The sequence below is a fragment of the Acanthaster planci genome, linkage group LG15 (assembly GCF_054643075.1).
Source record: "Acanthaster planci isolate LZ-2023a linkage group LG15, COTS_SCS, whole genome shotgun sequence".
In the NCBI taxonomy this organism is placed as follows: domain Eukaryota; kingdom Metazoa; phylum Echinodermata; class Asteroidea; order Valvatida; family Acanthasteridae; genus Acanthaster; species Acanthaster planci.
This window is the reverse complement of record NC_141791.1, coordinates 11109488-11133240: the sequence shown is the minus strand read 5'-3', so window position 1 is coordinate 11133240 and position 23753 is coordinate 11109488. Positions and strand designations below refer to the sequence as shown.

Here is a 23753-nt window from a genome sequence, read left to right as displayed (position 1 = left end):
TCGTTTTCGCAGAACTTTCGATGACTACATGTAGGCCTATCAAACACATTTCAAAAGCTATCCATTTTGTGCAACAATGGTAAGTATGGTCTCTTGAGATAAAAACTTATTCAGCTGGATACCATCACTAAAGAGTCAAGGTACCATACCAAGACTTGAACACAAAAATGATCTATGTCCACGCCATACGCACAGTGTGCGTCGCAAGGATTATTTACATTGTCAAGATGAATTTTTTAAAGAAAGGTAAAAACTCACACAACCTAGTCAAAACAGTAGGCCTAGAACTGGCCTTGACTAACTCTTGGAGTTCAGAAGGTGCTGAGACCAGTGCCAAGACCAAGTCATTACACATTGAGGCCGAGCCTTTCAAAAATCGGCCCAGAGGCTGGCCTTGAGACCTCCAACACTGTTCATAATTGTGGTTGGCTTTCAAGGTTGTACCAACTTTTCAAGATTTGAAATGTTTATCAGTAGGAAGAGCTTCTTTTTACCGCAAGAAATATATCTTACGTACCGCATTGCCCTTCCGAAACGATGATGTCATCAACAGCCATGTCACTTTCAGTTCTGCTTCCGCGTTCTCCAATTAAAGTAATCTATAGAAAGAATATAAAACAGATTCATCTAGGGAAGACTAAATATCTCTCTAAAGATAAAGGGGAAAGTAAGCCTAATAACTTCTCCTCGATTTAATTCATTTTCATAGTTTATCACTGAAGCTCAAGATAAAATCTCATGAATGTGAAAAATGAAGACCTTGTAGTACACAACCATTTTATTATGACCCTGAATTTGATATACCAATGAGTTTCAAAGCCGAAATCTGCTCATATGTTGCACGGCTCCTTGCCTGAAATTCGTGTCCACAGCAGATATTAATGGATGCCTCCTGCCAGACGACACCAGAATCACCGCTCTTTGACCAACGAGAAGGGCCAAGACCCCCTTCGTCGTCACCTGTGTACACCGACAATGTCCCCATGCCTGCCCCATACATGTGATACCAAAATCTAACACAGGCGCCAGAAGCAGGTGCAGTTGCCCTGACGGCATCTAGTCGAGCTTGATCACCTGGGTTTTGTGGCGATGCCTCGATGTATATGTAAAAACCGCTTGCTGTCATCAAATAAAGAAGATGATAACGACAATTAAGTACATTTCAAGAGAAAATCATCATTAGTTACACTTCGTCTTTATTAAAATTTTGATGCTACGCAAAGGGCAAACATCTGTTTTTTAACTGAAATATAATAATACAAACTGCCAATTGTGACGTAGTTGACGTTTGGTAATTTGTTTTGTAAACTTTTGGTAAAATTAAGATAAGGTAAGATCCGCTCCTTTTAAACGAAAACTGGAGCATTAGGGGAAACTATTTCAGCAGTTTCTACTGCTGAAGTACCAAATAAAAGTAATTGTAAAGTATCCTTAGAAAGATGACTCTTGACCTTCCCCGCCTCCATAAACGCACTCTTCTTTTACTTACGATTTCCTGTCGTATGGTCTACGTCGGGCCCAGTTCCGCTACTTAAGGTTGAACCTCTATTGAGGAGCCAGTCAAAGTCATCGTTTGGGCTGTTTTTGTACGCACAAAAGGTGTTGGAATCAAAATCACAGTTCAGATCCGACAGCGTGGCATTGGAGTCTAAGGAAAAATGAAAATTTCAATAAATGGACCATGAAATAGAAATATTTCAGTAAATTTTATTAAAACCCTTGCACTTGTATCTTTGGGTTTCAATTGACCTGATTTTAAATGTTTGTTTTGCTATTTCAACCCATTATGGGAGCTTTGTGGTTTTTATACTCATACACATTTACATATTTCTGAGCAAATGGATACCATCCAAGGCACGAAACTATCATGTTCCACTGATTTTTGTGCAACAAAATGCTAGGTTTTTGTAAACGCACATTGTCGTAAATTTCATTTCCTTTGACATCAAGCCGGAGAAGTGCAAGAAAAAAGTCGGGAGTGCTTCAAAAAATTGATAGCACAAGTGCATTAGATATATCTTGAAGACACACAAAAACAGCGCTTCATGCTAACCATGCATACATGAAATATGGATGACAATCAGAAAAGGCAGACCGTGTCCATCCTGTTTCATGCGTGGTGACACATGCGAAACTTTTGTGTGCAAACGGCCATGATGAGCGGTTCATCGGCGCACACGCTTGATTAATGCCGGTCATTCGGAGAATTGCCGTGGCTTAGTAGCCAAATGTGCCAACTCTCATGATCTGACCTTATCTTGCTAGGTGCTTAATATTCCAGAAGTGATACCCAGTTCCTTCTGAATGTGATGGAAGGCCTTTTAAATGCCACTAAAATTGTCCCTATTAAAGATTTCTCGTTCGTTTTTGCAGAACTTTCGATAACTACATGTATCAAACGTAACTCAAAAACTATCCATTTCGTTCAACAATAATAAGTATGGTCTCTTTGGATAAAAAAATCCATTTAGCTCGATACCGTAACTAAGGAGTCGAAGTACCATTCCGAGATATTTTTCGCAAAAATGATCCATGTGCACGCCATACGCACAGTATGCGTCACAAGTATTATATACATTGTCAAGAAGATTTTTTAAGAAAAAGAAAAGCTCACAAACTGGTCAAAACGGTTGGCCTAGAACTGGCCTTGACTGATTCCTGGAGCCCAGAAGGTGCTGAGACCAAGACCAAGTCATTACACAATGAGGCCGAGCTTTTCAAAAATCGGCCCAGAGGCTGGCCTTGAGACCTCCAACACTGTTCACAAATGTCGTTGGTTTTCAAAGTTGTACCAAATTTTCAAGATTTGAAATGTTTATGTAGGGAGCTGTCCATGTTTGATCGTGAGTGGAGCACGCCCTTAACCTTTCACGTTTATGTTTATATTGTTGCATAGCAACACATCTTAAACTTCCATGTGTTTTATACGCCTATATTGGAAATGGTTCTGGTTTCTTTTATGATGGATGTGATTGAATTGCGTGGGATTCCCTCAAGACACTTTTGGAATAGTGTTTGTTGCGTTTCTGGATTTAATTACAGGGTAGTGTCAAATTTTTGAAGGGGCATTGTATGTTTTTACTATTTATACCGCGCATGAATACGCCATTCCCTGCTCGCTTTGCTGAGCCCGCTGTGTACTACGCGTTCCTTTTCTATTGCTGACACTTCATGGACAGAAGGTCCGGCTTTCCGTCCGGCTTTTCGTCATATTTTCGCCTGTTCAGAGGCTTCAGGCCTGGGCCTGCAGACTATTATTTTGGTACCTAGGACCCATGGTGTCCGGGTGAGTTGGTTTTTTAAAGTTGGGTATCCTTGTGCCGGTCATTTATAATTTGTATTTTCAATTATTTATAATCTTCAGCTAGCTGTGTATAAAGGGCCTGTGTGTCTTGCATGGTCACGTGGTCTACTCATTTGCATAACCAACTGTGATAGTGTGGAAGGGAAATTTGAATGTTTTTTTACATGACACGTTTTCTTTTACAAGCTTCCTTAATTTAGCCAGCAACTTGTCTGGTAGCCTGTATCACCTTATAGTTTAGCATTGCTCATCGAGCTTCCTGCAGTTAATTGTTCAGACTGGTGCGTGCTACTAAGAGTGAGCATTACCACTCACAGCTCTCTTTAGCCTTCCCACATTTGCACTTTTCTGCTCTTGTCACCAGTTGCACCTGGGGTGAGTTTTGCCGTAATTAGCTATTTGTATTGTAAGTCAGTAGTTTTAGTGTCAAACTAGTTAGTTTGTAAATAATTAGTTTATTGGTATTCATGTACATGTATTCAGTACAGAGGTGATGCTCTAGGTGCGTGATGGCCAGTTTATTTTGGAACACTCATTTTTTTGAGGAGACATTGTCTTTTGTTCTTTATAGATGATTTGATATGTACCAGTACTTTATTTTATCCCACATCTTCCACATTGAATTACTGTGTACATGTATTTAATTTTCGTCATTTCTTTTTGTTTTGATTGATAGGTTTGTGCCTGATTGGTCACTCGAGTAATCCACTTGTGGCACTGTGTTGTGTTGTTATCACATTTCCATTTTTTTTCATTTTTTAAACTTTGTCCTGACCTTCCAAATAAATCGCAACCCACTCTTCCTGAACCAGGTGTCCTCAGATCTTGTTACTTTCCCAAAGTCTTATGTATTAAGTTAGTGGGGCAAATTTCCAGGTTACAATAGCAAAATCGCTCGCTGCTGTAGCTTTGAATAGTGCGTTTGCAGCGTAGCTTGTATGTTGTAGACATGAACATTTCACTGTTTATGTATTGAAATGGTTAACTGAACTGCCGTTGTTTAGTTCTTCACATACATTTGTGTGCCAGGTAATTCAGTAGGATTTTTGTTTTGTATCAATTTATATGTTTTTTTTCTGTTGACTGATCAACTACAAATAAAGTTAGATCAGTGATAAAAGCCGAGTCGTCCAATCCATCCCTAACTGGAAGTTCATTCGCCACCCTGTGGAGACCGGGTTCCGCCCCCAACCGGCGTGCAAGCACTGCTACTACATGTATTAGAAGGAAGAGCTTCTCTTTACCGCGAGATATATATCTTAACCGAGTAGCAAACGCGTGCATACCGCATTGCCCTTTCAAAACGATGATGTCATCAACAGCCATGTCACTTTCAGTGCTGCTTCCACGTTCTCCAATGAAAGTAATCTATAGAAAGAATATAAAAACAGATTGATCAAGGAAGGACTAAATATCTCTCTAAAGAAAAAGTAAGGGGAAAATGAGCTTAATAACTTCTCCTCGGTTTAATTCATTTTCACAGTTTATCACTGAACCTCAAGATAAAATCTCATAAATGTGAAAAATGACGACCTTGTAGCACACATCCATTTCATTATGACCCCAAATTTGATATACTAATGAGTTTCAAAGCCGAAATCTACTCATATGTTTCACAGCTTCTTGCCTGAAATTCGTGTCCACAGCAGATATTAATGGATGCCTCCTGCCAGACGTTACCAGAATCACCGCTCTTTGACCAACGAGAAGGGCCAAGACCCCCTTCGTCGTCACCTGTGTACACCGACAATGTCCCCATGCCTGACCCATACATGTGATACCAAAACCTAACACAGGCGCCACTAGCAGGTGCAGTTGCCTTGACAGCATCGAGTCGAGCTTGATCACCGGGGTTTTGTGGCGATGCCTCAATGTATATGTAGAAACCGCTTGCTGTCAACCAAACCAAGAAAATGATAACGACAAATAACATCTCAAGTGAAAATCACACTTCATCTTTATCAAGATATTTATGCCAGCTAGAGCGAACATCCGTTTTGTAACCCCTAATTTCTGAAATAATACAAACTGCCGATTGTGACGTAGTTGTAGTAGTTTGGTAAAAGATTCCTGATGGTAATATCTGCTCCTTTTAAACGAAAACTGGAGCATTACGGGAAATTATTTTAACAGTTTCTACTGTTGAAGTACCAAATAAGAGTAATTGTAAAGTATCCTGAGAAAGATGACTCTTTACCTTCTCCGCCTCCATAAACGCACTCTTCTTTTACTTACGATTTCCTGTCGTGTGGTCTACGTCGGGCCCAGTTCCGCTGCTTAAGGTTGAACCTCTATTGAGAAGCCAGTCAAAGTCATCGTTTGGGCTGTTTTTGTACGCACAAAAGGTGTTGGAATCAAAGTCGCACTTCAAGTCTGAGACCTTGATCCCCGAGTCTGAGGACAAAATGAATTTCACCGCTTTTGCAGGGCTGATTGCACAGGCTAAATCTAGTTTAGAAATATTTCAGTTTTACTTAAGACAAGCCTGATTTTTATTTCAGTTTTCCACTTCAAGACTATATGATATTTGTTGTCCAATGGAGGCTTGTTCCAAGCAGATTCAAAAACGATTCAAAAAGTAAATGATTCATTAAATATTTTTAAAGGAATCAAAATTTTCACTCCAGAGAAAAAAGTATTGTTTGTTAATCTTGGTAAATCGTGGCTGGAGATACTCCTAGAATTGAGAAGCTGTTATAGTAGTGATTATAATGTACAATTGTGTACGGTAATGCAACTGATTTTGTACATGGTTTGTTCATCAACAATATCCCCGTCGGTATAGGACCAAATGTTCAAACATTCGGTCGAATTGACGGTCGAATGTTCTAACATTGAATTATTTGAATTAACTCAGGCCCATAGGCCTACGGTATTTTGTTGCCACATTTTTTCCTTACATTGTTTTGAGGATTTTATCTTCTAACGTGAAATTGGCAGTAAACGGGGGGTTTGTCTTAGGCTAGTGTACACGATTACTAACATAACAAGTTGTTGTACGAATCAGTTGTTAAAAAATCGTAAAGAAGTCCAAATCTTCGCTGAAAAGTGATCTTAATGATCCACTCGTTTCTCAGGATCTTATCCTTTAGGAACTGGTGGTAACTTTCTCAAGTTTGAGGAACGCAATGACACTGAACAGTGCTTCGCCGACATCTCGTATTCAGATCAGATCTAAATATTTCCATAAATTATCAAGAAAGGCTTATACGTACCACATTGCCCTTCCACAACGGTAATGTCATCAACAGCAATATCACTTTCAATGTCACTTCCACGTTCTCCAACAAAGACAATCTATAGAAAGGCCGTAAACAGAGCTCGATCTCAGAAAGAATCGATTTATACCAAATGATTCCTTCTTGTTGTGTGTGGTTTTTAATTTATTCCTCCCATCACAATTCTCAAAAAACCTGTAGATTAAAGATGAACGTGAAAACGATCTAAAACTAAACGGTAATACCCAAGTCCACATTACGTTGAACGACAAGAACCATTCTTCCGATTGATACTTCGTTTAATTCCTTGCCTGAAATTCACTTCCCGGACCAATATCCATCCATGTCTCTTGCCACTGGTCACCAGAATCACCGCTCTTTGACCAACGAGAAGGGCCAAGACCGCCTTTGCCGTCGCCCGTGTACACCGACAATGTTCCCATGCCTGCCCCATACATGTGATACCAAAATCTAACACAGGCGCCAGCAGCAGGTGCAGTTGCTTTGATGCTGTCTATTCGAGCTTTATCGGCTGGATTTTGTGGCGATGCCTCGGTGTAAATGTAGAAACCGCTTGCTGCGAAGTATACAATATAAAGCTATACAGATAATTACGGGGCTCCAGAAGTGCCACTGACTTAATAAGATCCTGGTTTCTTTCTTTAATTCGGGCTTATGGCATTTACCCGCCAAGACGTCGACACCGTTTTGAATAGGAGCTGGTGGCTGTGTGTTTATTTGTCTGTGTTACGAACTCACCGCATAGGCACGCAACTTTGACGTCGAACTCGCCGAGTACGCGCAACGAATTTATGCCAGAATGTATGGCCTTCGTGTGTACGCCGAACGCGTGCAAGAACCCGGTTGGAAAACTTCGTACCAGACTGTCTTTGTGTGTAAAAAAAGTCTCCAAAAAGTATCCTCATTGCCCGGAAAGTCCATACCACTTGCTGCCGGGGAAACTGGTTTCGGGCATAGGCTTTATACATGAAACCAGGGAGCCCGAAATCGGACAAAGGAAATGGGCTTTCTAACAAAAGACTGTGCTCGGAACAAAAGACTGAGCTGCTGGGAATTGCCAACACTTTTTCAGTTGTCAATAGCGGAGGAAATCCGTCATTGTTTTGAAAGATGTTTATGGCATTCAGCGCAAGCGGATTAGTACCAGGGACAAAAGCACTCCAGTGACGAGCGATACAATACTGCTGCACACTAATCTGGCCCCTATTGAAAAGATGCCAGCAGTGTACTGTGCTAGTTTCGGGAACAAAAGAAACTTACATAACACCACACAATCTGTTTACGAGGCGGCAGGCCTGGCTGAAATATTCGGTGTCAGTAGATGTTGACCAGGCAGTCATTAGTGTGGGTGTTAACGTCCAGTAAATGAAGTTATGATTTTTTTTTTAAGAAATTTGAAAACGGAAAAACGTCATGCTACTTCAAATTTCACCCAGCAGCATATTTCCGAAATCGTCGCCCCCCACAACACGTTTGCTTCTGGATCCGCCCTTGACGTGGCTCAGCAACCAGCAGCAACAAAGCGCATGCGTCAAGTTTTAAGAATTGCTCTTCGGACTTTTTGATCTTGGCATGAAAAGAAAGAAAGAAAAAATCCCTGAAGCCACGATGAGCCACGGAGAAAAACAAAAACAAAAGTAACGGGGCACTTTCAATTCACACACAAAACTTCATATTTAGCAAAGAAAAAAGAAAAATTCGAAAGGAAGATTCCCATATTGCGATGATCAAGCATTTAGACCGGGACAACTCCTCACGTTTCTATGGAATCGCCGAACTCAATTTTTTTCCAAGCGTCATTAGTGTCAGCGCACGCTAGGCGTTAAAAGGCGCATACGTTTGGGGTGAGCTGCTTACACGGTGCGTTTCACTTTCACGCACACAAAAATCAACTCCATTAGCGAAACACGTGCTGCGAGCGATTTTGACTGACAAGTGTTGACGCGCTGTGGAAAGGCGCCGTTAAGGTTCCAGCACCTCGGCAAAAAAGGGATCAGCACCATACCAGCTTGGCGGTCATAGCGTTTTTCCTCAACGTTTTGTCAACTTACTCGTTCCCGTAGTGTGATCTGCGTCAGGCCCGGTCCCAGAGCTCAACGTGTTGCCACTATTTAGAGTCCAGTCAAAGTCGTCATACTGGTTGTTGGTGTAGTGACAAAAGTTGTGGTCGTCGAAATCACAGTCAAGAGTAGACAGTGGAACGGATCTCTCTGAGGACAAAAATTGGCGCAATGAGGTTAATTAACTTACATTTTGCTGAGATATTCTCTTGCTTTACTTAGCACATTTCAACCTACTCAATGTTTTTAAGCATTAACGTAATTAAAACATTCAATATTCAAACGAATCTGATTCAGTTGATAGAAACGAATAGATCGACACTAGTCTGAGAGGAACTAAAGTTTCATTGGAAAAATGCACGGCTAGGTAAAGCGAAGGGGCTATTCAAAATTTTACATGCTTTTAAATTTCGATTTTTTTTCCGAAATCGTTTTGACCCGCCCACCCCCCGATTTCGATTTTAAAAAATGCTCATTCACTATTGTATAGTATGCATGGTGGCTGCCATGTTGAATGCCACCCCACGACTGCACATACAAGTTCCTGTTACAGCGTTTTCTGGCCTGTAACGTTCTTCTGGCCCTTTTTTGCATCCGTGGTTATTCCTCCATGGCCTGAATATAATTATTTTTGTTATAGTGCTCTCTTTTACAGCACTTTCCTGTCCAAATAGCGTGTCCCAGATGAAATATGCAAAATACTGACGTGTGATTTTCTGTAATAATTACTGGTACGCAGCGGCGCATCAGCTAATATGGATTGCATTCCTATACTGTCCATCACTCCTGGAGCAAGGCGACGGTCCGACAGAAAATTGGAGGTAAAATTTAAAAATGCCTCCAAAAGGGCTCTCTCTCTCGCCCTCTCTCTTGTTTTTATTTATCGCATATCGGTGATTCGACTCAACTCGAGTCACCAATATTAGTGACTTGTTGCAATTGTTTGGTTTATTTCTATTCTTCCACTTATCTTCTTGTGACATAAAATTGCATGTACATTGGTTTTAATGTACAAGATGAAGAGTGGAGGCCGACAGAAGGCAACTGCTTGTATAAGGCCAGGCCCCCATTATATACAATTAAATACAAGGAAAAAAGGTAAGTGCGGCAAAAACATGAAGATTATTATTTCAAAAAGGCATAAGTATGGCAAAAAATACTAAAACTAAAACTAAAAGAAAAAGAGAGAGAGAAAAAAAGAAATTTTACCAATCAAATGAGCAAAGCATTTCAACAGTAATTAAGTTGGTATAGATACAACTCAAACTTAATTAAGCATTGAATCATTTCAAGTGTATTTTTTTAGGAGGAATTACAGTGTAAACCGAGTGAACGAGAAATCGACATATGAACCTTTGGGCGTTGACTTTGCTAAGGAAATTTGTTATCAATGATTACACCTAGAAATGTAGTTTGTCTAACCAAGTTTATTCTGATGTTATTGTAGAAGATCGTACAATTGTCGTGTTGGTTCTTATTTGAAAGAATATATAACAAGTTTTGGTTAGGTTAACTGATAATCTGTTACAATTCATCCATTAAGAGATAGACTCCAGCTCCTTATTTACAACACGTATTACCTCTTTTTATACATTACTGCTATAAAACATATTCGCATCATCTGCACATAAGAAAAAATTTAAAACATTTGAAGATCTGGGTAAGTCGTTAACATATAAGAGAAATAAAATTGGCCCTAATATAGACCCTTGGGAATACCCCCAAGATATTGATTGCAGTGAAGAATTATTATTTTGCCATCTAACATACTGCTTTCTTTCACTCCGGTATTTTTTAAACCAATCGAGTGCAATTCCTTGGGATCATAAAACCAAAAAGATAACTTTTTCCTCATAGTACATAAATTTCCAAACCGAAATTAAAACAAAGTGAGATAGACCAAATGTAAATATTGGGGTTTTTTAGCAGTTAGGCATGGTGGTATTACGTAATACGGGTGCCCCATATATCTTTCACCTACCACAGCCCTTTCACGAAGCGTAAATAAGCCATTCATTGTGAGAGTGAAATCACTTCATGCTCCAGCACCCACGCTGTGTATTCACTACCAATGCCATACAAGTTCTTATAGTCTCCAGCCCCCCCCCCAAAAAAAATTCAATGCATTTCATAGACCGATGACTTATGTTTAGTTATATACGGTAGATGAGATGCTTTGTTTTTTCCAACAGGCTTGTCGGCTGTCTATTGCTGCTTCTCCTGCGGAATAGGAATGCAGGGACATTGGTCCAAAGCCTGCCCCGTACAATTGCGTAGTGTTTGCTATGTACATGTAGCCTCGAAATATGCCTTGTTGTTCAGACACAACGAAATGTCAGACTTGAAACCCAATCACATTTCAGAATTGTCTATTAAGACAGGACAGGATTTCATCCCAGAGTTAAAAACTGACGTCATTAGAGAAGGAGACCAAAGCTTTTTTATATGATACCAAAGACGTGTATTCTCAAGTACACATACTGAAAACTTTCATGAGAAAATCTAAGTATGCCATTGGCAATGATAAGTTCATATTCACTCCACTGACTTTTTGTGCGAAAACTGGATCTTTCAAACGCACACAGAATAAACCTTTGAGTTACACAAGATGTCGAGAGTTGTTCCTTCGAGCAAAAGAAATGAGAATTGGTGAAGTTAAACAATACGGCCTACACAGTTTAAGGTCAGGCGGTGCTTCGCAACTCGCCAATAATGGTATAGCTGAAGAATGAATTATGCAGTGCAGTCGATGAAAAACGACAAAGGCCAAAAATAGATATGTCAAACGCGAATTGGACCAGAGACTGGCAGTGTTGTCGTAGACTATCGTCTACAACAGTTGTGTAAGTTTCCTGGAGTCATATGACAGCCACGTATGGTTTTGGTTATTGTAATTCATATGGTTTGGACGAAGATGATATTTCGCCAGATGGGGTAGATACGCCCCTTGGGCAGGAAATTAGTAATTTTGTTCAACAGGCGATTACGGGCATAAACTTAATGTATGAAACCATGCTGTTCATGTATATTTTGTTTACTTTGTTTGAATACATTATTCCAGATGGGAGCGCTCGCCAAGGTGGCAAGGTAATTTGAGTAACAGTATTAATTTTTTTCTATAGAAGTACAGTTTGTGAGCCACACTGCGCGCCTGTGCACAGGCCAGCCCCCGTGATGTATGTTCAATAATTTCCGAAATGCATATAATATTCTCTCACTTCTCCTTGTTTAGCGACGTTCTCTAAAGTAAAACAGTTTTTCATGCGTTTGAGCGAAGCGAGGTAGCATGAAAATTACTTTCTCGTGCGAGCTTTTGGAGATTAGGCACTCCCCCCCCCAGATTCATGGCAGATTTTTCTAAGCAAATTTCCTTTATTGTTTGTACTGTTCTGTTTCAAGAAGTCACCACCATATTCAGTTAATAAGTTTTGATTGTACGTATACACAGCTCTCTCTCTCTCTCTCTCTCTCTCTCTATATATATATATATATATATATAAAAGAAGCAATATATATTAGTATATATACTATAAACAGTTATCAAACAAACAGGCCACACTGCAAGTTAACAACAAACTCTTTCTTTACTTGGTCCTATTGACAGATTGCATTAATTAAAAACTCTTTTATGGTGTCACATTGGCTAAATGGACCATATCCTGGCAAAGCTAGCAGCCATCAAGCCATCATAAATTCGCAATGAAAACCAGCTTCATGCTTGCTCACCTTCAGCAACGCCTCTTGTGCCGCATGTCGCTGTTAGAAGGAAAAAAACCGAAAACCACAATTATGAAATCAAAATGCGGTATCTGTGTGCTTTCAACAAACCACTCGTGCACTACTGATTAGTGAGGTGAATTGTCACTTCACATTAATCCTTGAAGTAAAGTAATTAAATAGAAAATGTTTGAGTCGGAGATATATTTGAAAAATGCAGAAAAACGACGGATTTTTATTTTGTCAAACGTCATACGAGACACGATGAATTTACCAAGTAGCAGGATGGTGATTGCAAGTGCTACGAAGTAAGTCCTGTTCATGGTGGCCTTCTCTTTGCAAGGTGCTGCGACGATTCCAAGGCAGTTCGAGACTTCCCTTTATATAGATTTCTTATAAGTTGTCACCAGACAGCGTCCCTGAATAAATTGAACGTAGCCAAACGTTCCAATCTGGTTTGTATTACTAGTGGGGCGTCACTGCAGCTAGTTCAAACCATGGCCACTGCAGAGCTACAGAAGCGGGAGGTAACGCGCAACTTCTGTGCTCATCCAATGGAAGCTTGCAATCGGTGGGGCGCGTGTATGACGAAGTCACGAACCGGATAGCAATCACGAGAATGTGATGTCAAAAAGAAGGGAAAAGAGGTCACGTGATTGTGTTGACATGTAATCGGAAATTTTACCTCCGGGTGCAACATAAACGCAGCAAACTTCAAAAACTGATTACCGCCGGCCTCGACTTTGCCCGATTGTAGATAATTATAATGTGGCAATCGAGAATGTACCTGACCCACGGCACCATTGGATATTTTTCCCTTTGGAATTTTCACAGGAGAGATGATAAAAACTTACAGTGTAAAAATAAGTTGACGACAGCATTGTTTATTCAGCTGTAGCAATGACAAATTGAGCCCTCTCTGGAACAGAATGCTTTATACCACAGTGAGGCACTGGGACGGTGCTGTTGTTTGATGATTACAAGGGAGAATATTTACCTGCTAAGTGTAATCAGTCGCTCAGCCGCTGATAAAGCAACATTGAAACATCGATGGAGCGAACTCAGGACGATGAAAACTAGGTAAATGTGATCAAGAATCTTGGTTGCAGCTGTGTAAGCAAACTGTGCATTAGCGGTGTGGCGATAACTGAAGATAGCTTTAGAGTGAGCGAAAGGCGGCGACTTTCGAGGTAAATTGCAAAAAAAGGAGTCAGCTAGTTGACAACACTTAGGATATGATAGCATACTCTTGGCGTTCATTTTAAAGTTTAAATAGTTTAATAGTTCTTTATATGGCACAGTTCTATTTTTATTCTTTGCATTTGAACTACAAGTAGCTGTACTCAGTGACTCTTTATGTTCCCGTTTAGAGATTTTTCATGTTCAAGTATATATCAGTCACCAAACTTTTCGGACAGTGGGGTCAGTTTGTAGCAAAAGCGCAAATGCCGCAATCGAAATAAAGAAGTTATTTTGGTACTTTTTTAAGAAGCCGGATCTGCACTGAACAGTCCATACATGCCCCTCGTTGAGAGTTCGACTGCGAAATTAACGCCCCAAGAGGGCGCAATAGGGATTAACAGTCTAGTACACAGACTCCAGTACACACATTATAAGAGAGACGTTTACTGGTAGCCTGGCCCGGCTCAACCACTCAATTACGTCTTTGCGTTGCCAATGACACTGCGACAAAACACGTACTATATATGATGATGCATGCAACGCGTTTATTTGTATTGTACGAAATTATCGATTTGTTTGTGGGAAGCGGATCCTCTTTTCTTTTCTGAACCGAAGTCATTGTGAAGTCATCAGTTTATGGAGTAAGGCGATTGGCATGCATCTTTACAGGATAACCGTGGATTTCAGAATGTGGAAATATTAAACGGAAACGGGAAATTGAAGACATATTTTTGAAAGGGAAGAACAGCTGGAGCAGAGCAAGACATGAAAGATTGCGATCTCGGTGAGTGATTTTCCTCCATGTCAACCTCACATGTCATGCTAACGTTAACTAAGTTAGTGCTTGTAGATGCAGTGGAGTGATGTGTGAGGATTCTCACTCATGACACTTATCCTCTTATAGTTTCCCAGGAGGTGCACTTGGTAGGGCCGGGGAGGCTAAAAAATAGGTTTTTTTTGTTTTGTTTTGAAGTTGTCTTGGAAGTTGGAGAGAATGTCAAGAGAAACATTTTAGATATCACAATCAGTTAGGATTCCATTGAGCTTTTCAAAGCTCACGAAACTGATTTGAAGAAGGGATGTTTCAAGATGTTTTTTGGATATTTTTGTGTAATACAGAGCAAACTGTAATCAATCACCGTGATCACAATTTTCTCTTAGGAAAATAAGAACAGCAGCCCTCAATAGCATGTCCGCGTACTCTTGGTATCATTAGACCTACACATTGGTATGTTGTCCCTTTCTGACTTTGAGTCTTGAACGACAAATGCCCCACAGACAGATTTACAACTCTAAATTTCTAGGGAAACTCGGTAATATAAATGGGTGTCAGTCACTTTGCCCTGTTTTCACTTCGCCTCATGTCACTTCGGCCCTAAGCATTTAGCCTCATTACCATTTCACCCTATCCCCACTTCCCCCATTTCCACTTTGCCCAAGCCATGCTTCAATGTGTTTGTTTCTTCAGATTTTATCACAGTTTCTCCTGTAGTCTTCTTTTGATCCCCGTGCTGAGACTGAATAAAAGTAATTAACTGGCAACATTCCAGAAAAAAAATCACCGAAATTCTCTGATGTGACTTGAACCCTTGATCTTGAACTTAATGGTTACATGTATGTTTTTGGTTATACATGTAGGACAGGCCTCAAATTAGTACTAGCCCAGCGTACAAATTCTAGCTAAAAATGCTCTGGGCTACCTATACTTGGTTCCTTGGTTGCTGGGTAGGCTAGTGAAAAATTGTTAAAACTTAGATCAAAATAAATACATGTATTCAATATAAATCAATATCAATACAAATATCAGAAAGTGAGCAAAATATGGCAATTTTTGCCTAACGTAAGCAGCCCAAATGAGGGAAAAGATGGAGCAAAGAAGTGATTTTGTTCCCGACTCCATTACCAGTGAATCAAGTGATACAGTGTATTTAACTAATATACATGCCTCTTTATTTATGCCATCAGCCTTTTATTTTCCGAAATGTCAAATTCTTTATTGCTGAACTGATAACAAATTTTGGGTTTTTTAATTTTTATATAAGGGCTAGTAAAATATCCAGTTAACGAGCCCAGTGGGCTAGCCAAGAAAAAAGTCAGCGCAAGGCCCGTAAGAACAATCTCTATATTCAATGTAACCCCCAAAAACCTGTATTATAGGAACCTACGAGAATGAATACACATTGCATTGGCATTATTTTACAGATACGTACGGTCATTGAAAACTGCCAGAACCAAGATTGACGGTGCCTATGATGGAGATTGAAAGGCCCGGCAACCCCCACCCACCCCTGAAGGACCGTTCGGACTCCGTCAGCTCCATCGATCGAGAACTGGACTGGTTGATTGGGTCAGAGAATGAGGAAAACAACGACGCGGTGGAGGTGAGAACAAACGACTGTCCTCGATGTCGATCGAAAATGACTTGTATAATCCGTTGTCAAAGTTCATTTGGTTTTGGGTGTTCCGCTGAGGAACAGAACAGGTGTTGAGGGTGCTTTGACTTGCGCGCTCAACAGTGTTTAATTAGCGCGCGTCAAATCGAATCTTGTTGTTTTCTTCCTTTTTACGCTGATTTTCCCCACTTTGCCAGTTACCCGTTTACAGTTTAGACATTTAAGTGCAGTCGCGGTTCTTAAAGATGTTGTTTCTCTGAATCTATTGAATCTGTCGGTGCTGTTGAATCTGAATCTGTTTATGACTGGTGAACTGCTTGATACTGTGGATTGTTAGGGTGAAAAGTTTTACGTTTATTTCTGTATCCGTCTAGTTCGATCCGAATAAGTTGTTACGTCATTTGACCTTGGCCCTACTTTACCAAATGTATATGTTAACCATATATATTTCTCTTTACAACGCCGTAACCAGATCTGTTGATTTAAACTGTTACTTAATGCTTTTCCTTTCCCTGATTTGATTCCTTTCAAAATTGAATAAAACACAATTATATCAATACTTGACTCCACATCTGCCTCCTGCCTCTCCAGTGGGGCAAGCTCCAGTCGACCTAGATTTTTACAAAGATACCAGTCGACGAAAGTTTAATGATATGAAAATGGAACGTGTTGCAGGGAAGACTCACAAGTGGAAAACATTACACCGAAAAATATGCACGTGCATTTTCAGCTGCATGCCCCTGAGATATGATTCTGTATAATGTGTTAAGCTGTCAAATCATACTGTTCTATCCGCCTCAAGCAGAAGCACCCCCTCAATGGTTGAAAAGAGCCATTTTGGTCAGGAGTGTTAATGCTGTTGGTGGCGATTCCACCGCAACGCTTGCATTTCATAGTCGTCTGTCAGCCAGCAAAGTCCAGTCCCGAGCAAAGAAGCCTCCGCTGTGAAGAAAATTGCGCCCTTTCTTGGTTCAGCTCGAGGGGTCATTGTCATTGGTGAAAACCCCGTGCTTGATGTTTCATGCCTTCCTCGTTAGCCTCCCAGTCTTAGCCCTCGCACCTGTAGTGATTCATTATTTAGAGCGAGTATTTGACTCTGCAAATTGAAGTGGTCTTGCTATTTTTTCCCAGTGCCTCTCTCATGCATTTCATCTTTTTCAGATTGACACGGAGGAACCTTACGAACGGTCAGAGTCGCGGCGTGAAGAGCCTTCTTCATATGTGCTTGATCAGGATGCCGGAGAACAGAACCACGAAACAGCGCTTGATGGTGATCATGAGGAACAGGAAACAGTGGTGGAGGACTCCCAATCAGAGGAGCAGAGACTTCTTGAAATGGAACTCCAGAAACTGAAGGAGGAAGGCTTTTTGCCCATGGAGGACCCACCAGAGTATGACATCGCTGACAGGGTGCGGGAACTCAATGAGCAGCTGAAGGCCGAAGGTGAAACCCCGGAAAAAACAGACCGGAAGGTCAAATTCAGTGAAGAGGTCATTGCTGTTGAATTTCCCGAGGAGCTCTACGGCAACGAAGATGACAACGAGGGAGAGGCCAACCAGAATGGAATGGAGCAACCAGGTGATGCTAACGAGGGCGAAGGTGTTAGTGATGGTACATCAGACAGTGAGAGGACACAGGAACCACAGGTCACGGACCCAAATGACCTTGAGGTCGCCAAGCTGACCTTGGGGGAAGAAAAAGACCATGCTGAAATAGAGCCTAAGGAAATGCAGCAATACGATCAGAACAAGCCGAATGGTAACAGCCAGAGCCCGCGAGGTGAGGATGAAAAGATCCTGATTGAGAGGGACGGTAAATTTGAGCTCATCAGTGTCAGGGGCTTAACCCCCACCGAGAGACGATCAATGGGATTAGAACTGTCTCCTGTGCAGGATGAAACTGACCAATCCCGAGTGACGCCAGTCACCCCCAACGGTCATGGCGATGCTCCTGTTGAAGACCCCGTCCCCCAGGAGGTGGAAGTGGAGTCACCCCTCCAGCCAAGGCCACCTTCCAAGCCCCGCCCCTCCACTGCCACTGACAGCACGGGGCTGCGGCGCTCCCAGCTTCCGCCGCGGCGGATCCAGTCAGCGCGCACCCAGCGCGACTTGTCAGGGAGCCAGCAGGGGGCCTGGACGGTGGCCTACACCGGGCACAGCAAGTACGGGCTGACGCCGGAGCAGAAGGAGCACAAGCGGGAGCAGATGAGGCTGAGGATGCAGCAGCGGCAGGAGCTGCGGCAGGCCGAGGAAGAGGAACAGCGGAAGAAACGAGAAGAGGCTGAGAGTGCCTTTCAGGCGTGGCTTGAACACAAGAGGGAGGCGGAGAAAGAGAGGAAGAGACAGGAAAAGGAACAGAAGAAGAACAATGACGACAAGAAGGTAACGACATCCGAGGAGGCATTTAGGAAGGATGCAAAATCAAACGGCACAACTCGAGGTTTACTTTGAGGTTTTATGAGGTTTGACTTATAATTTTTGGAGTACCTCATGGTGAAACCTTGCGTAAGTTTACCTCCTTGTAAAGGTTTCCATTTTTCAGCTAGGACACAGCACTTATTCTTGTGATGACGACAGGTCTTGCATACGCCTTTATGCCTATCCCAAAATGTGGGCATGTTAACACTTGTTAGAAGTTTGGGGGGATAAATTTGGAGAATACTGACTTGTGTCTAGACTGAGACTATGTAGTGTGCTCTTGAGCAAGACAATTTATTTTAAGTTGGTTCTTCACCCAGTAGTAGTGTCTGTCGGGGCAGAGATGGCTGCTGTAATGGTCAAATGCCGACATCACCCCGTGTACTCTTTGAGAGCTGGAATTCTTTAAGGAGTGTTTCATGGGTGCATTCATCAGGGGTATAGTGATGTGGTTTTATCTGCTTTTATGTATGCATTGGATTGCCGCGACGCTGCAATTTCACTGATGCAGAGAATTTTGTTACCCAAACAGAAATGCTCATTTTTCTTGCTTTTCAGGATCAGTCCAGTATCGACGACAACTTCCAGGCCTGGCTGCAGATGAAGCAGAGCCAGGCGAGACGGGAGCGCAAGCTCCGGAAACAGGCCGAGGAAGAGAAGAACAGTGGGTACTTTTTGCGGGACCGCAGAGAATGCGACCAGGCATTCAGACAGTAAGTTTCTGCTGTTATTATTTGGTTTCCTAGTTTGCCTTGTGGGTGCATTTCTTGGGTGCGATCAGTTGATCTGCACCATTAATGTTTGTCCTATCAGTTGCTATTACAAGGGTGTAATTTTTTTAGATTTTTCCAGATTTCAGGATGTTTAAACCCCCTCCAATTTCTATATTTTCAGAGGTTTAATCATTCAAACTTTTCCATATTTTTCGTTTAGTACAAACACTAGGTGCAAAGTGCTCAAATTCATAGCCATTGGGACTGAGAACTCCCGCAGGCATGAAAAGTCCTGAAAACTCATAATTTTAATTTGTAATTTTTACGACCCGTCTACTCAGCATTTTGTGAGTTCATCCTGGTTAGAAGCACGCCCTCACCGACAAGGAATAGACAGGCTATTGGGAAACATATCTAACTTGGTGTAGGCGCATGCACATTTCAACAGAAGTGGTTGCGTGTGTTTAGCACATCACTTACAAAATGTCCATTGACCGACAGTTTCTGGCACCAGAAGGATGTCATTCCTACATTCGTTAAACACCCCACCCATTGTTCCTGTGTGGAGTGGATTATTCAGTCGCTCAGCATATTGTCCTTACTTTCATTGCAGGTGGGTCCGATCGAAGAATGAGCAGCTCAAGAAGGAGCGTCTCCTGAAGAGGTCCAACGCCACAGTCAGCCGGCAGCTGGCACGGCAGTCCAGGAAGTCCAAAAACCTGGCCAAGGCTCTGGAGACGGCCCAGATCTACCGGTACACCGACTGGTATGGCTACCGGTTCTAGGCCCAGCTGTCACCTGTCTGTAGCCTCTGCAAGCCTTGTAGGCTTTGTGTAGCCTTTTGTAAGGAAGCCAGTGAAGAACGAGCCATGTCTGATTTCAGAACTGATTCACAGGGAAGCCATTTTTGTTCTTGTTTCCTGAATCCGTTTTGTAAATTGTAACCTGTTGATTGGGATGATGCCAGACTATTTTATGAGTGGCATCATTCTAAGCCTCCCTTTCAATATTTTTAAAAGAACTGGCTTAAAAAACTATTTATGTTCAATCATCGATTTGAAATTGTCCATCACAGTAGATAGGTACATGTACTAATTTGTCAAGATGTTTTACGTTATCGCTGCTTTTTCTTCTCTTAAGTCTCCAAAGTGAAGAGTTAACCTCGTTTTCAATTCCAATATGGCCGACTCACGAATGAACTTTGTAGCCTTTGCAAGGCAAGTAGACGTGTCCTACCTGTGAGTGCCTAGGGAGGACACACCATTGTCCGAATGTTGTGGCTTGAAATAACATGCACACCTATAGAAGCCGCCTACAGTAGCTCATGCCTATTAACTTCCTATAAATGTGTGCTACTCCAAGCCGTAGCCAGTTGATTCAGACACACGTGGCATGTGTGTGCACAGTTGCCAGAGGACAAGCCGTTGTGTTTCTGTATTTTAACTCATGAACTGAGTGAATTTGCCCCAGGCATGGTATTATCCGCAGCCAAAAGTTGCAGACTTTTTTTTAAAAAGGCAAGATGCACATACCAAGCCACAGTCCTTTACAAAGTTGGAATTTACATGCCGACCCGTGGCGATTGTTTTCCCTAGCTTTTTCTTCAATACTGCAGTGCACAGCTGTGTACAGCCAGATTATATGCACAGCTTTGCAGGTGCTTTTGCAGGTGCCTCGTTCTCGAATCACCTTGCCTTTTTGAAATATCAAATTGGCACATAGTGGTTGTACGTGGCAGCCATTGTTTCAGTTAGTGCTTTTGGCATGGAGGATTGTGCACACAAGATGGCTGCTAGGCACAACCTCCGTTGGTCTCCACCCAGAAAGCAAAGGTGATTACGACATCCTTGTGCAGCTGATAATTTTCAGAAACTGCTCATGTACATGTATAAAATTACACGTGTACCCATAGGGACAGATTGAGTGATATTGTTTTGTTTTGGTTTTTCATTGGGTGTGACTGTAGACACAACCCTGTGGCACAAACGAATCCTGCAGCATTGCACTGGATATTCCTGATGGCCCCCTGTAATGGTGGAAAGCACTGTGTCAAGCTTGGTATAGAGTCATGGAACAGTGGCTGTGCACAAGTGTCACCATTGTTGGAAACAAAGTGGCCGGTGTATGTGCCAGAGCACAGAGATAGTTGGTATATGACACCTGCACGCTCTACTGTACACGTAATGAATGGCCATTTTGTTTCCAAAATCTGAAGCAGGTGCATAGGTCTCTATATACATGTACAACTCTGCTTACCACCATTGAAGAGAGCCACTGCAAATGACCAACAGTAACATTTCTGTAATCGTCAGATTTGTCTGTATGTTTACTTTGGAAAGTGTGCTTCATGAACATTCAAATCAGTTTTTCATGTATCCTGACAAATAGTCAAGAACTACAGTAAACTTTCATCATAAAGAATGCTGGTACAAGAAAGTACAAGTAGAAAGAAAAGATTTCGAGAATCTCACTTTCTTGAATTCTTATGTTTTTCTTTGTTTTTCCATTCCTCTTGTAACAAAGTCCTGCTTATAACCAAGTAATCTGTCTAGTCCCTACAGCTTTGTTATAAAGAGAGTCAATTATATGTTGAAGTGTTTGGTTGTGGTGGGTTGGAAAGCAGAACCGTTTTGTTGTGTCAAGTGGGTGAATAGTTGGGGGCTGATAACATAAATGTCGCAAGGGGGGGAGGAATGAGAAAGAAGCAAAAGAAAAAGAAGGAAAAAGAAAGAGATATCAAAGGATGGAAATCAGATTTGATGGGAAAATACTCTTAAAATTGACTACCTCTCCCTGTTAGTGGTTTATCAGTTTGTAGCTAGTGACGGCTTTGCCGCTCTTCTGGAAATCCCCTCCCCTAAAAAAGTCCCCCCCCCACCACTGGAAAAATCCTGGTGTTACCCATTGCTGATAATGTTAATGGAAATGCACATTGTGTCCTTCACCATTTTTAACAGCTGTCGTCAAAGCATTCAGCAAGTTATGTAGGCATGTGAAATTTGGGGAACAGAAAAGATTTGGGCAAAAGGGGCAGATATGTCAGAGTCCAAACTATAAAAGGAAAGGTTCTTGCTTGTGTTAGGGGAGAGTAAATTTTATTAGATACAATGTAATTCTTAGGATTAGAACGAGAGGTCACATTTTGAAGTTGTGTTTCTTGTAACTTTGACAAAATTGATGATTAAAAAAATATTTGGTGATAAAATTTCTCGTTAATTTAACCGTTCCTTTAAAGAGTGCTAAGCATGATTCCATTAGCCCAGACTGGATGATGCCAAACATTGCAACAAGTATTGATTCATCCTACCATACCGGTAATGAACTTTTTCATAGCGCGCTTTGTTCACAAATTTAGCCAATGGAACAAGCTAAAATTTTGTTCACATTTCTTATTTCGGGAATTATCTAAATACTTATATTTCCTGAAAACATGTCACCCAAAGACATGTTGACTTGTTCTCAATCTGGCATTTGGGTGTACAAAATTTCAGCTACCTCTGTCAGGTGAAAGTGTGTAAAAAAGTGCTGTGACAGGATGCAATGACACCCTGGATGTTATTTCACACTGTAATGAAGATGTAGTCCAACCTTGGCTGACGGGACCAGTTACGTTTTGGCTGGCAACATTGGAGAGGCTGTGGTTTCCAACCTAAGTTGCCCAATTGATACATTTATTTTCTTGCTTTCTGTTTTATATTTTTGCAGAATTTTTCATTATGGTGACACTGTTGATTGATTGGATCTCCCAAGACACTCTTGCTCAAATCTTTGCCTTGGAACATGCATTTGTATGATTATTTTATATGTATCATGATTAATTAATGTTATTCAGTTTGTAATCATTTATATTGCAAAATTTTTGAGCAAAACTCAAATTCAGTATTTCAAGTTCAGTGTGCCTTTAGAATTTTAGCCATTTGTGCCAAACTAGTCATAACAAAATAATTAAAAGCTTTGTTCTTATTCCACTCAACCTTAAGCAACACTAAGTTGTACATGTTCACACGTACACGCAGTGTAATTCGTTTTGATTTTCACATATACATGTAATTCTTTTTATTTTATATTTATATTTTACTCCATCATTTTGTTCCCTTTGGTTTCTCAACACAGATAAATGTGTTATGTATTTTTCGTCATTAAAATTCTAGATGATTGACATGTTCTTGTTTCAGGGAAAACGTAATATTGAAGTGTCCAACCTTTGAAACTTTTCTCGCATACCCTAAGTGCAAAAGCCACAAAATAGTGCCCCCCTCCGAATCAAATGATGCTCCCTTCAACCTATTGTCTTCTCCAAGTACATGTTTTGAGATACTACATGGATATGTGAACCAATTATCACCTATCTTTTTTTTTAAACAAGCACAACTTTTTGTGTTATTTTTGCTTCGCTAGTTTTCTCAACTTGAAGTTCTCTTTAATCTATTTTTAATCCATACAGTTTTTCAAACGGTGGCTTCATCTTGGATGACTGCTGGTGCCTCGGGGCTTCATTTTCATAAGAACTTGGTTTGTAATCCTAAAGCTCGATGCAGCTAAAATTTACACCCAAAAAATCGTTCAATTGTCTTATGTGAGGCTAGGGTTGAAATAAGAATTTTTATTTGGCAAATACATGGCAAATATTCGAGTATGGTTTTTTATGTCTATCCCGCCGGCGAACGAAGCCACCGTTTAGAAAACACCCTCTTTTCGTGAACAGCGCCCTCTCTGAGGAAAAAAGT

The 23753-nt window shown here is 41.2% G+C and overlaps 2 protein-coding genes across 2 annotated transcripts in view; one reads left to right on the top strand and one right to left on the bottom strand.

Annotated features, from left to right (window-relative positions):
- Positions 1 to 12916, bottom strand: part of LOC110983332 (MAM and LDL-receptor class A domain-containing protein 2-like) — a 28668-nt gene extending 15752 nt beyond the window's left edge. The window contains exons 1-11 of the mRNA XM_022242514.2: positions 12595 to 12916; positions 12330 to 12359; positions 8595 to 8753; positions 6834 to 7099; positions 6520 to 6601; positions 5540 to 5698; positions 4932 to 5197; positions 4591 to 4672; positions 1490 to 1648; positions 854 to 1119; positions 518 to 599 (exon numbers count right to left, since the gene is read on the bottom strand). Coding sequence (XP_022098206.2) covers positions 518 to 599; positions 854 to 1119; positions 1490 to 1648; positions 4591 to 4672; positions 4932 to 5197; positions 5540 to 5698; positions 6520 to 6601; positions 6834 to 7099; positions 8595 to 8753; positions 12330 to 12359; positions 12595 to 12643 — 1600 coding nt within the window. The 5' untranslated portion in view covers positions 12644 to 12916. The remainder of the gene's footprint in view (positions 1 to 517; positions 600 to 853; positions 1120 to 1489; positions 1649 to 4590; positions 4673 to 4931; positions 5198 to 5539; positions 5699 to 6519; positions 6602 to 6833; positions 7100 to 8594; positions 8754 to 12329; positions 12360 to 12594) is intronic.
- Positions 12917 to 14005: 1089 nt separating this feature from the next.
- Positions 14006 to 23185, top strand: LOC110983331 (uncharacterized). Its single transcript, XM_022242513.2, has 5 exons — positions 14006 to 14286; positions 15705 to 15883; positions 17057 to 18277; positions 18872 to 19026; positions 19640 to 23185. Exons 2-5 carry the CDS (start codon positions 15752 to 15754, stop codon positions 19809 to 19811), a joined length of 1680 nt encoding a protein of 559 aa, XP_022098205.1. The 5' UTR covers positions 14006 to 14286; positions 15705 to 15751; the 3' UTR covers positions 19812 to 23185.
- The last annotated feature ends 568 nt before the right edge of the window (positions 23186 to 23753 follow it).

Excerpts from the sequence above, each read along its gene's own strand:
- LOC110983331 (XM_022242513.2), top strand. The coding sequence starts at position 15,752 with ATGATGGAGATTGAAAGGCCCGGCAACCCCCACCCACCCCTGAAGGAC. Across the intron at positions 15,884-17,056 it reads AAAACAACGACGCGGTGGAG|ATTGACACGGAGGAACCTTA; the intron begins GTGAGAACAAAC and ends CATCTTTTTCAG. Across the intron at positions 19,027-19,639 it reads TGCGACCAGGCATTCAGACA|GTGGGTCCGATCGAAGAATG; the intron begins GTAAGTTTCTGC and ends CTTTCATTGCAG.